Here is a 12,185-nt window from a genome sequence, read left to right as displayed (position 1 = left end):
GTATATACCAAATCTGAAAACTTACTGTATTAGTCCTGGCATCCTGGAGTGCAAATTTCCAGGCCCTGGGAGGGAAAAAGGTAGTTTTACTTAAGGGTAAGTCATCCTTCTTATATTATTCAAAGGGCCGCATAACAATTAAAACCTCTTATAGGTGTCACTTTACAGATTTAACTACATAGTTGGCAGTACTTCATACTAGAAAGCCACTCAACAGAGAAATAGGAGGGAAAGGGGAGAAGGGAGAATTATTAGGAAGATAGAATAAGGGAGAGATTAGTTGTAGGAAAATAAACTCTAACGACGTACTAAAATATTTATAGCTCTTTTTAAAGTAGCAAAGAATGGGAATCTGAGACAACAAAAAATGATGAAGCAGATGGTTTCAGAGAAACCCGGAAAGACTTATATGAACTGATACAGACCAAAATAAATAGAACCAGAAGAACAATTTATACAATGACAACAATTTTGAAAGATAAAGAACTGTCAAAGACTTAGGAACTCTGTTCTGCATAATAATCAATCATGAGTCTAACAGAATAATTCTGAAACCTACTAACACTTCCTCGCAGAAAAGCAAGGCTTAGGAGTGAAGAATTATTGATAGACTGATAAACATATATTTGCATATGGCCAAAGTGGAAACTTCTTTTGTTTTGACTATCCATATTTGTAACAGGAGTTTTTTCTTTCTTTCTCAATTTGAGAAGGTGGAAGTAGAGGAGTGGAAGATGAGAAGATAGATTTTTGCTGATTAAAAAAGTAAAATTTAATGTACAGGATATGGCACGAGTGGGATGCAAATTTAAGCTTGACATAAGGAAAATCTTTAGAAATATTCAAAATGGAACGGACTCCTCTGGGTGGTAATTACCCCCATCCCTGAAGGCCTATAAGCAATAGCGGAATTGGATGACCACTTGTCAGGTAAGATATAGAGAGAGAATTCCTCTTCAGGTACGAGTTAGACTGGATGGTCTCAAAGTTCCCTCATACCTCCAGGATATTGTGAGTCTCTGAATGTGCGCTCAAACTCTCTACCAGTCAGTTCACTTTACATATCATAGATACTCCTTATTTTCACCAGACATATTGCAAATAGGCGGTGCAAAGCACAGGCTCTGCTGACCATGCGTCAAGTGCCATTTTTAGAAGGAAGGCACATTTTTAAACTAGACATAATCATTCTATTCAACCGTGCTGTTTTAGTACATATTCCAGCATCATGACACTGAACTGTATAAATCACCTCTAAAGCCTGACAGCCAGGCAGTTTTTCCATCAGTTTCTCAAAGCAACACATAGATCAGAATGTGCCCTCAGAAATTCCATGTTTACACTATGATAACTAAAGACCTGAAATAATTGAAATTCAAAAGACACTTAAAGAAAAGTCAATAAGCACTGCAGAGCTTTTGTGTGTTGAGAGTGAAAGGATGTGCAATAAGGATACTCTGACATAAAATGATATATGAGATCTTGTGAAATTGCCATACCAAGGGCAAGAATATAATTTCAGAAACAATATAAATAACTTTACAATCTCAGATGCTGAATGGCATAAATACATTCAATTCTACTGTAGCCATAACCAAACTCTTAACAATGGAATAGATGAAATCTACCTATTATCCCTCAACTTCATCTTACTCAATTTCAATACTCCTATAATTACATAAATATATAAATAAAATACACACATTTAAGCTTTTCCTCTTTTTAGTCCCCCAGCCCATCTTCAAATGGTCAAAATGAACAGGGAAATGACCAAAGGAACAATAAAGCAACAAGCATTTACTAAGCACCTACTGCGTACCAGGAAGTGGAGCTATACAGACAAAATTGAAACAGTTTCTGTCTTCAAGGAACTTGCATTCAATTAGGGAAAATAACATAGTCAAATAATTAAATTTAAGATATGATGAACCAGAAGAATTTCTACTTTATTTAAAAAAAAAAAAGGATAGCACTGGGGATTTTGAGACCCAGTCAGAGCTATGCTTCAGTAATAGCACTTCATTGGAGAAGGATGGATTAGAGCTGGGAAAGACCTGAGGCGTTTAAAACAGTTCACTTAGAAGGCTTCAGCATTTGGCCAGTGATGAAGGTATGAAGTAGGGCTATAGCTATGTGTGAGGGAAGAGGTAAACACATATGAGAGATGTTGTGAAAACAGAACTGAAAAGACTTAATAAGTGACTGAATATGAGGATGAAAGAAAATGAAAAATCAAGGATGACTCTCAAGGTTGCAAATCGCAGTAACTGGAAGAATAGTACTGCCCTCAATCAGAGAAAGGAAGATGAGAAGAAAAGGACTACATAATATAAATGATAATACTCTTTTCTTTTCAAAAAGATCACAGGGTTTCCACTGTTTTTTTTCCCTTTAAAAAGAGAAATATGCAAATAACAAAAAAAATTCTCGGAATTTAAGAACACATTTAATTCTGCCAGCTAACCAATTTGGATTCAAGATAAGATGTTCACCAAACTGAAAAAAAAAGCATGCAACTGTACAGTTAAGTGAAGTCATTCTCATTACAAAGCAACACTACCAAGAAAGCCCAGGAGAATCAGAAAACAGAATCACAGTAATTAGAGATGGAAAAGACCTATTAAAGTTTCCCTCATCCATCCTCCTAGAGTCATTTATTTTACAGCCTGAAGGGAAACTCTCCTCCCACTTTTCCCAACTCCACCCCCTCAACAACATAAAAGTTTAATTGGAAATCATGTCAGAAAATATTCTTTCAAATCAGACATACAAAAGAGAACAACACTTACAAGCAATCATCTTCACTTTCTGCACAAAGATTGATAGTTTTCCCATCTCGGCAAACAATCTGAAGTAGGCGGTCTTTTGGCTTGCCCTCAGGAGGATGAAAATCTATGGGGAAAAATTAGAAGGGGTTTAGAAGAGTGAGAGTATTTTAAGTAATACAAAAAAATATGTGTTACAAAACACCAAGTCACATATTAAACACATCCTCTCAAATCAGAGAACAAGCCTGAATAAAACAAGTGGTGTGTTTTCTAAAAGATTTAAGGCAAAAATGAGATCAAAGAAAAGTTCCTTTTTCAGTCTACATAAGCAAATAAGGAGACTCCTTCAACAAGGGCACCACCAAGAGGCAACTGCTCACCCAGTACATAAATCAATAGAGATAATGGCCCATGCAAAAAAAAGAAAAAAAAGAAAAAAAACCTCAATGACAAAGTTGCCATCAACTGTACGCTAATGAGAAAAATGACACTGTGTTTACACTGAAAGCAACCAGTGGTTAAAAATGTAGTTAAGCACTAAAATATAGGTAAAGTGAACAAGTCTTTTCTCTTTCCATAATCAAACACACAAAAATTACAATTTTATTTTCATTCACCTTCCTCCAGGGAAATAAAATTGGTGATTTAAATACTTTTTCTAAAGAATGCTATTTCCATACAAGGGGATATGTAGAACACACAATGGCTGCCCGTATCCAAATTCAATGTAATATATTATAGAAAATGAGCTAAATGAGTTTTATTTAGCAGCAAGTATGAAAAAGGGATAAACTGCTTTAATGGGAATGAGAATCCAGACTTCATAAAATACAGCAGAAATAAAACCTGCATTCAAATTCCATCTCTGACAATACCTACATGACTTAGGGCGCTTAAGTTCCCTGCGCCTACTCCATTATCTCTCAAATAAGAGAACTGGACTAGGATTCAGAGGTTGGGAACCTATAGCCTTCTTCATCCTTAGGTGCAGCTTTTTAACTGAGTCTAAGTTTTACAAAACAGATCCTTTTATTAAGGGCAGCAGGTTCCCCATCCCTGGACAAGGGATAGGTCTGAGGTTCCTTCCAATTGAAGATATCTGATCCTACAAACATTCTTGTTTATCATAAAATACAAGCAAATCAGATTTTAGCAGGATTTTTCTGTGGGTTCAAACACCTACAACCCAAATATGGGTGGTACAGGACAGAATGGCAAACTGACATAAATACTAATACTGGAACTTCAATCTAGGGTGTGGGGTAGAAGAACGCAACTAGCCAAATAAATTATCTTCAAGGTCTGAAATTCTATGACTCTATCTAAACTCTTGTATAGTGTAGTATAAAGAACACTGATTTGGGTGTCAGGAAACCCAGGTTCAAGGCCTACCTCTAACACACAGAGCTGTGTGACCATGAACAGATCATTTCTCCTTGCTCAGCTTCAGCTTCTCATCTGTGAAATAAGGCTAATATCTCTTGTACTACCTACTTCCCTGAAGGTCACACCTCAGTCACCATGTTTTAATGTGAACTAATAAGTACCTTGTTATGTACTAGGCCTGAGGTGGGAAACCTGTGGCCCTCTAGGTTCTCAAGTGAGGCCCTCTGACTGAATCCAAACTTCACAGAACAAATCTCCTTAATAAAACGATTTGTTCTGTAAAAGTTGGGACTCAGTCAAAAGGCTGCACCCAAGGATCCAGAAGGCCATGTGTGGCCTTCAGACAGGTTAAGCAGTCACAGAAGCTGCCTTCTGCCTTTTTGGGGTTTGTAATAATTTTTCCATAAGGGTTCCAAATACTTAATTTCCTCAGCTCGTATTTTGTAAGACAGGGCCAGATGTTATAGACCCTTTTTCCATAAGAGAAACTACATACAGCACTTTGTAAAGCTTAAAGCACTATATAAATGATAAACATTATCATTATTCATAATGGCTCATTAGCTATTAACAAGAAATGTAAGGGTGAAATATAAAGTTTTAAAATTCCAAAATAATTTATTTTAAACTACCTTAGGAAGAAGTTAAAACAAGTAGGTATTATTTTTATATCTCATAATGGTTAACTATTACAAACTGGGTAAAACATAAAACTAAACTTTGAATACATTACATACTAACTGACGTATACCTTTTCATTATTATAAGGTTTGGGGAGTAGGGACCTTTCACAGATTCAAACATATAAATGTATCTGGCAGAAATGCAACTTGTACCATACACTGCCCATTGATAAGCTCCCATCACATGCAATCCCAAGATTAAATATCAGGACGTCTAATAGGACTTACATGAGTTTTATTTCAATCCATTAAATGAAGTACAAAATGTTAAAAGTAAATACAGAAATGTCTCCTAGACTAATTAAGCAAAGGAAATGGAAGAAAAGGACTTTAGCAGCAAAATTCTATTACCTCGACATTCATTTCCCATTCGGATGTTGATGCAGTCCACCAGCATGTGAATCTTATCTTCTACATTCTGCCTAGTCTGGTCATCATAATAGATTAGGTGGCCATCTGACCACAGATCAAACCAGTTTTTTTTCCACCGCTTCAAAATTGTGCCTGGATAAAACAGGAAGATGTTGCTTTGAATCAAAATAACACACCAGCTTGTTCTCTAATTTAACAATACTGTAATATAAACAAAAGAAATATCCCATTTGGCTCTTTAGGTAAGACTACTAAGGAACTTTCAGTAGGCAATCAAAAAATAAAATAAAATAGGGTACAGTAAAATAAAACTTTCCAGTTATGACAATGTCCACTAAGCTATCTTACACATAATACACCAAAGCATGGTTCAATCACTACAGAATCAAAAAGCAAAGAATATTAAATGTTGATTTGAGCTAAAGAAACCTCTCTCCCATTCATTTCCCTATACTCAACAACCATGGAATATGCTGGCATAGCTCCCTTAAAAGATTAAACTTTAGGTTTCTTAGTACTAAAGAGATCTCTTATATGTCCCAAAAACAGCACTTCCCCTCCCCTCTTTTTCAAAACTTTTTCACATACTTGCTGACTGCCTGATAGATACATCTTGAACATGGGGAGCAGCATTCAACCTGGAACCAGAAGACCTGGATTCAAGTTGTAGCTGGTGAGCTCTGTGACTGTGAGCAGGTAACTTCAAATGTGCTGTGTCCTCATTTGTGTGAAGTCTGCAATGACTTCTCTTGCCTCTGTCACAAGGGTGCTCAGAGGAGAATCCTCAGAAAACCTAAATACCCTACATAAATTGTCTATTATTCCTAACTATTACGATATATAACAGGCCTTGGCCTCAGGCTTAAAGGAAAGAAGCATGGGATTGTCTGATTATGTGATTTAGTGTTTGAAGGAATCTTAGAGTTCAACTAATCTAACCCTCTCATTTTACAGAAAAGAGAATGATGTTAGAAAGTCAGATATTAAAAAGGGGGGAGAAAAGTAAGGTGTTCTTTTCACCACAAAACAAAGTAGTGGAAAATATTCATAAGGGAATTGCTGTTTCCTAGAGTAATAAGAATGCAGATATCAGAAAGAGAGAGGAGAAGGAGGGGGAAGAATTTAGAACTCAAAATCTTATTAAAAAGTGAATGTTGTTGGGGAATGGCTGAACAAGTTGTGGCATATGAATGTAATGGAATACTACTGTGCTATAAGAAATGATGAGCAAGCGGATTTCAGAAAACCCTGGAAAGACTTGTATGGTCTGATGCTGAGTGAAGTGAGCAGAACCAAGAGAATGTTACGTGATGACTAATGCTGACAGACTTAGCCCTTCTCAGCAATGCAAGGATCTAAGACACCTCCAAAAATCTCATGATGGAAAATGCTGTCCACATCCAAAGAATGAACTATGGAGTTTGAATGCAGATCGAAGCGTACTATTTGCTATTTTTTTCTTCTGTTTTGTTTTCTTTTCTCTTTCTTGTGGTTCCTCCTATTGGTTCTAATTCTTCCTTACAACATCACTAATGTGAAAATATGTTTAATAGGAATGTATATATAGAGCCTATACCAGATTGCACACCATCTTGAGGAAGGTGGAGAAGGAGGGTGAAAAAAATTTTAAACTCAAAAGCTTATGGAAGTGACTTGATAAAATAAATTAATTTATAAAAGATCTTTTGTGGACAAGAAAAAGTGAATGTTGAAAACTAAAAGTTAATTAATTTAAATTTTAAAAAAAGAATGCAGCTATCCTAAGAGTTGTATCCTATACTTTGTTCAAAGCATCACAGAGCTGGAAAAGATCTTAAACAAGCATTATCTGGTCTAGTGCCATTTTCAAGTAACCTATGCTAATCCAGTCTCTTCTGAGTTAATACTTTGGCTGAATTCAGAAGTTGACATGTTTTAAAAGGTAAATTTATATCTCTGAATAACAGCATTGGTTATTACATGTAGTCTCATGGGTGGATGTAATAAATATTTCTTAAGTACGTTCTGTGTGTTAGGCACTGTGCTAAAACACTGGGGATACTAATTCTTAAAAAGACAGTCTGTACCTTCAAGGAGCTCAAAATCTAATAGAGGAAAACAACATACAAAAGGAAAGCTGAAAGCTCTCCCTCCTTCACTGCCCCACCCCAGCCCCATTATATCATGATGTTGCCGAAGATGATGAACTCTAAACAAAGCAGAACAGCTCACAGCAAATGAATAGACTCACAAATAACAAGGCAATCTCCAACCTCTTAACCCTAGAAATGTGGCTAGGCAGTTTACGGGTAGGGAGGGCATTTTACTTAGGACTCCTGGCTAAGAAATAAGTAGCCAAAACATGAAAGATAAAACTAATACTGTCTTTCAATCCCATTTAAGTGAGAAATCAGATTTGTTCAATTAAGATTCTCTGGGGGCTATGATTTAGAAAAGAACAGAGGTTTAGTTTTAGATAAACTCACTGAAATCATTACTTAATTCAACAAACATAAGTGCCTACTATGTGCAAAGCACTCTGCTAAAGCTCCAGGGAAGATACCAGGTTTTAGATAAGATCTGGTCCCTGCCCTTGACAGAGTTTACAGATTAAGCCTTTGTCACAATGTCAGATACTTGGGCAGTTCAGAATCAGATTGTTTTCATCTCCACAAATAGTTTAAGCAATGCCCACATCCAAACTGGGCCAGTTCTTTACACAAGCTATGAACTAGCTTTCTGACGAGAGAGAATAAACATCACTCAAACTTATATGACCTGCCCATAATCAAAAGATGTTGGAACTAAAATTCAACCCAGATATATTTACTCCAAATTCAACGCTGGGTTGTTGTTGGCCCCCACCCCTACCGCCAGCCATTATAACATGAGCTCTGGGAGCTATGAAAATTCTTCCTAAAGGGAAATTAAGAACCTGTTTATAAAATTCCATGTTTACTTTTAAAAGTCTGTTTCATAACAGATCTATTCTAGAATTTATTAAGAAAGTATAAAAATAGATTAAACCCATCACTCACTTTGTCGAAGCAGCCAACCACTCTTGACAAATGCCATCCCTTCACCTTAGAGAGAAAAAATAGAAGGATTAGAAATAATGACTAAACATACCTTTGGTTTTAAACCAAAATCACAAACTAAAAGGGTTAGATTGAAAAAAAAACATTTTCAATTTAATTTAAAAAGCATGTATTTATTAAATACCTCCTACATGCTGCACATTGTGTTCCCTCCTTTCAAGTGCTAATTGAAATTAGGTCATAACCTAATAATTGTACTTACTAGTGATCAAATCTAACTACAATGGAACCCAGGAGAGACACCAGAGCTAGCTATATAATACTGGGAGTCATCTATGTAAAAGTAGCAATTAAACCCATGAGGGCTGATGAGGTAACCAACAGAACATGAGGTTCTACTATATTTCTATCATCATTAGTCACTAATTCTTAGACTTTACCAAGCAACAGGTGGTGGAAAGCTTGAGCAAAGGATTCCTGAACCAACAACTGATTAAAGTAGTCTTCTTCCTTTCTTTAATGTGTTTTTTCTCTTAAAATGCAACTAATCTATCTAGCTCAGTTACTAATCTAACTTATCCTCACCACTATGAGTGGGATTGAGACCACCTACCCGAAATAAAATTCAGAGGTTTCTCTAGGTAAAAACAGAAGTTTTATTTAGCAAGTCTCGCAAGAGAATTGGGCATCACCTACCCAGGGCAGACTGGAGCAGGGAGGCAAGATACAACAGCAAGCAACCAGTTATATACCCTTAGACAAACCACTCCAAGAAACTTCCCTCCCCACTTGTTTACCTCAATCTCTTTATCCTCATTGGCTGAGGCAAGAGACCTTACAATCTATATTTAGAACCCAAGAGACACATTTTACCCAAACCAAGCTTGGAGGCTAGGAGATTGCCTTATTTGATAAGGATAAGGCTGGGGGTGATGGTTACAAAACAAGGGAGGGAGTGGGCAGCTGGTGTATGACCCTATTATATGATTTACAGGAAAACGAAACTTAGGCCCGGCTAATGCTAAAGCCTTAACTAAATTCTGGGGGCATAGCTTCCATTTCATATGAGAAATTTTCACTTGTCCCACACAACTATGACACAAAAGTAGCAAGCAACCCATTTTTCGAGGGTACTGAAGCACACGGCTTAAAGGGTCTGCTTAGTAATTCAAGCATAAAGGTAAGGGTGGATCCAGAAAGGAAGTCTGGTGCCTGAATCCCCAACCCAGCTGTTCATACATTAGATAACACCCGTTTTCTGAAAGATTCCTATTTTTCCAGGATCCAGATACATGACTCCCAAATATATATACACTTAACAGCACCCAATTAAAGTCCTATCTTATAACTGCTTGGGCTCTAGCTGACAAAAACAATCACTTCAGAACAAAAACTGCCACTTCATTCCTGGTGGTAGTATTTTAACAACTGACTGGAAAGATGCCAGCTTCATTCTATATCAGTACCATGCAAATAGTCAAATGTTTTCAAACTGACAGAAATGCAAATTCAATGTGGCGTTGGGAAAATTAAAGTTATACTCTCTGTGCCTTGTGGCTTAGCCACTAAAGGTTTTTAAATTAACTTTAACCAACAGTTTTGTTGATGATGTACATTTTAACAGGTGGACTGTCTGTTTAACCATCGGTTGGTTTTCCTACAATTGAAGTTTCATAGACATAGAGATTAGAAAACATTTATTAGGTACCACTAAAATTGGGTAATATCAGCAGTATCTATGCTAGATCTACATTATATCACACAATAAAATGACAGATAATTTAGAATTTTTCCAGGAGAGTTACAAAATCAATACCCTATTCATAGTAAACTCCAAAGGTCAATTTATAAATATAAATATTTCTTTTCACATGTCTCAGGTAGTCGTTATAGTCCAACCTGAAAAACAGGGAACAGACTAATTTTCTCAAGTTCCCCTTTAGCCCTATTAAAATGTTACTTCCAATTCATTCCTCTTTACCCTCCTATCGGTGGAAATAAGATCATGAGATAGAAAATAAAGAAAACAGAAGGATGGATAGATTCCTTTTACACCAAATTTTATAGAACCTACAAATAAGCATTTTGCCAGCTCATTTTCCAAAGATTCTTTTCTCCTGTTCTGTTTGGGATTATGATCTTGTTAACTTAAACAATTTCTGTTTTCTGTGTCACAGTGGTAACACTACTATATCTCTTTCTTTTAAATGTTATTACTTGACCAGCAACTATTGTAATAGCTGTAACTCATAAAACTAAAAAGAAAGCATAAAAAATAAACTAATGTCAGTAGAGCAATGTGTCTTACCGCAATTCAGGCTCCAAAGTGCAGTATGATCAAATGTGGTATTATGAAAAATGACTTCTTTTGCTTGAGGCTAGAACAAACTTAATAGCATGGTGCAGAAGAAGCTCAAGAATAATGAGGGGCTGACTCAAGCTCAACACTGGCTTACTGAATACCAAATACCACTGGAAGATGTCCTTAAAATAGGCTCCCTCAGGACCAGAAGGCGTAACTTCTACATTCAGAATAGAAATACTTTTCTGCCTCAGAGTCCAAAGGAAAATTGTTTCAGCAGATTTTCAACACTGTATTTAATAACAACACTCTGCTATCCACTGTATTTTCCCAATTTCATATCCCCCAAATCAGCTCTAAAATCCTAAGCATTGCACTAAAAAATAAATGTAAAAATCTACATACCACAAATTGCATATGAAAATATGTCTATCTTCCCCTGAGCTAGAAGGCCTCTTCCATGCTAAAAATCTCATTTTTGGAAATGACTTCCTTTTCTCCTTTGGTTTATGACCAATTTTCTCTACAAAGTAGTAGTTATAGTATACAATTTAAAAACTGCCTTGAAACGTGCATATTATCTTGAAAACTTTGAGTTTATTATGGTAAAAGTAAAGCAATAATCTCAAGTGAAACTGGTTACACAGAAACACAAATTAGTTAAAAACCCTGGATTGTGTATTTATTTTGTAAAGCAAATAAGCATCACATAATGGTAACAGAAAAACATAAAATAATAGAACTCTCTAACTCGTATTTTATAGCTATCTTCTTCAGTAAGGAGAATGATCTTCAACCTGTAAAGGGTAGAACACAAATACATAAAGAACATTAAAGCCTAAGGTTAGTGAGAAATAAAATTAATGAAGTATATGTTAATGAGGTCTTATTAGTTAATCCTGGTTCCATATACTGCCGCTGCCACCCCCCCCCGCAAAAAAAAAAAAAGCCTTTCCCTTCTTAATTACCTGTTGTTTTTTTTCTTACTGACCCAGGTATGAGTTTGCAACTTGATAATCGGCCAGCCTACTCTTATCTGTCTTGGACATTAAATTCTAGATTTCTTTTCAACAGATTCATTTCAACAAGGCTGTTGTTAGGTATATCTCTCAACTTTACTAAATCTGCTTCCCAAACCTCTTAGCTCCAGATGGCCAGTGGCCCCTGGATAAGAAAACAATTGTGAAAAACAATGTTTGGAAGGTTTTTTTAATTGTGGAGATGGCTAGAGATTTAACTTCCGGAGAGGAATTTGGGGAAGAGAAAAACTTCAGCAGAGGAAGAAAAAAAATGACCCCAGGAGAAAGAGAAGGATCCAGAGGGTAAAGAATAAAAATGAAGTTGGTAAGGTATGGGAAAGGAAATTAGGTCTGGCTGTCAAAATGCTAATAAGGCAAGATGGTACTAATCAGGTGAAAGTTCTATTGAGAATTGGCCAGAGAAATCATTAGCAAGAACAATAAAAGACAGGATAGTACTTCTGGAAGCCATGAACAATAAGGAAATACTTGCAGTGACCTACAAAGAGCAGAATGTTTGCCTTTCCATCTTAACCAAATCAATGTTATTTACAACAAAAGTATAGACTAATCTCCCTCCTAGAAAAGAAGGTAAAAGGGAGCTCAAAGAATGCCTCTCTACAATCCCAAATTACCCA

At 36.2% G+C, this 12,185-nt stretch overlaps 1 protein-coding gene across 1 annotated transcript in view; it reads right to left on the bottom strand.

Moving 5' to 3' along the window:
* PLEKHB2 (pleckstrin homology domain containing B2) overlaps nt 1-12,185 on the bottom strand; it is a 48,947-nt gene that overhangs the window by 16,882 nt on the left and 19,880 nt on the right. Inside the window, 4 exon segments of the mRNA XM_020967155.2 lie at nt 26-65; nt 2,790-2,892; nt 5,189-5,341; nt 8,227-8,271. Coding sequence (XP_020822814.1) covers nt 26-65; nt 2,790-2,892; nt 5,189-5,341; nt 8,227-8,263 — 333 coding nt within the window. The 5' untranslated portion in view covers nt 8,264-8,271.

The sequence above is a fragment of the Phascolarctos cinereus genome, unplaced genomic scaffold (assembly GCF_003287225.1).
Source record: "Phascolarctos cinereus isolate Bilbo 61053 unplaced genomic scaffold, phaCin_HiC Scaffold_726;HRSCAF=1367, whole genome shotgun sequence".
In the NCBI taxonomy this organism is placed as follows: domain Eukaryota; kingdom Metazoa; phylum Chordata; class Mammalia; order Diprotodontia; family Phascolarctidae; genus Phascolarctos; species Phascolarctos cinereus.
Note: the sequence above shows the minus strand (reverse complement) of the source record. Positions and strands in the feature narration are given on the sequence as shown.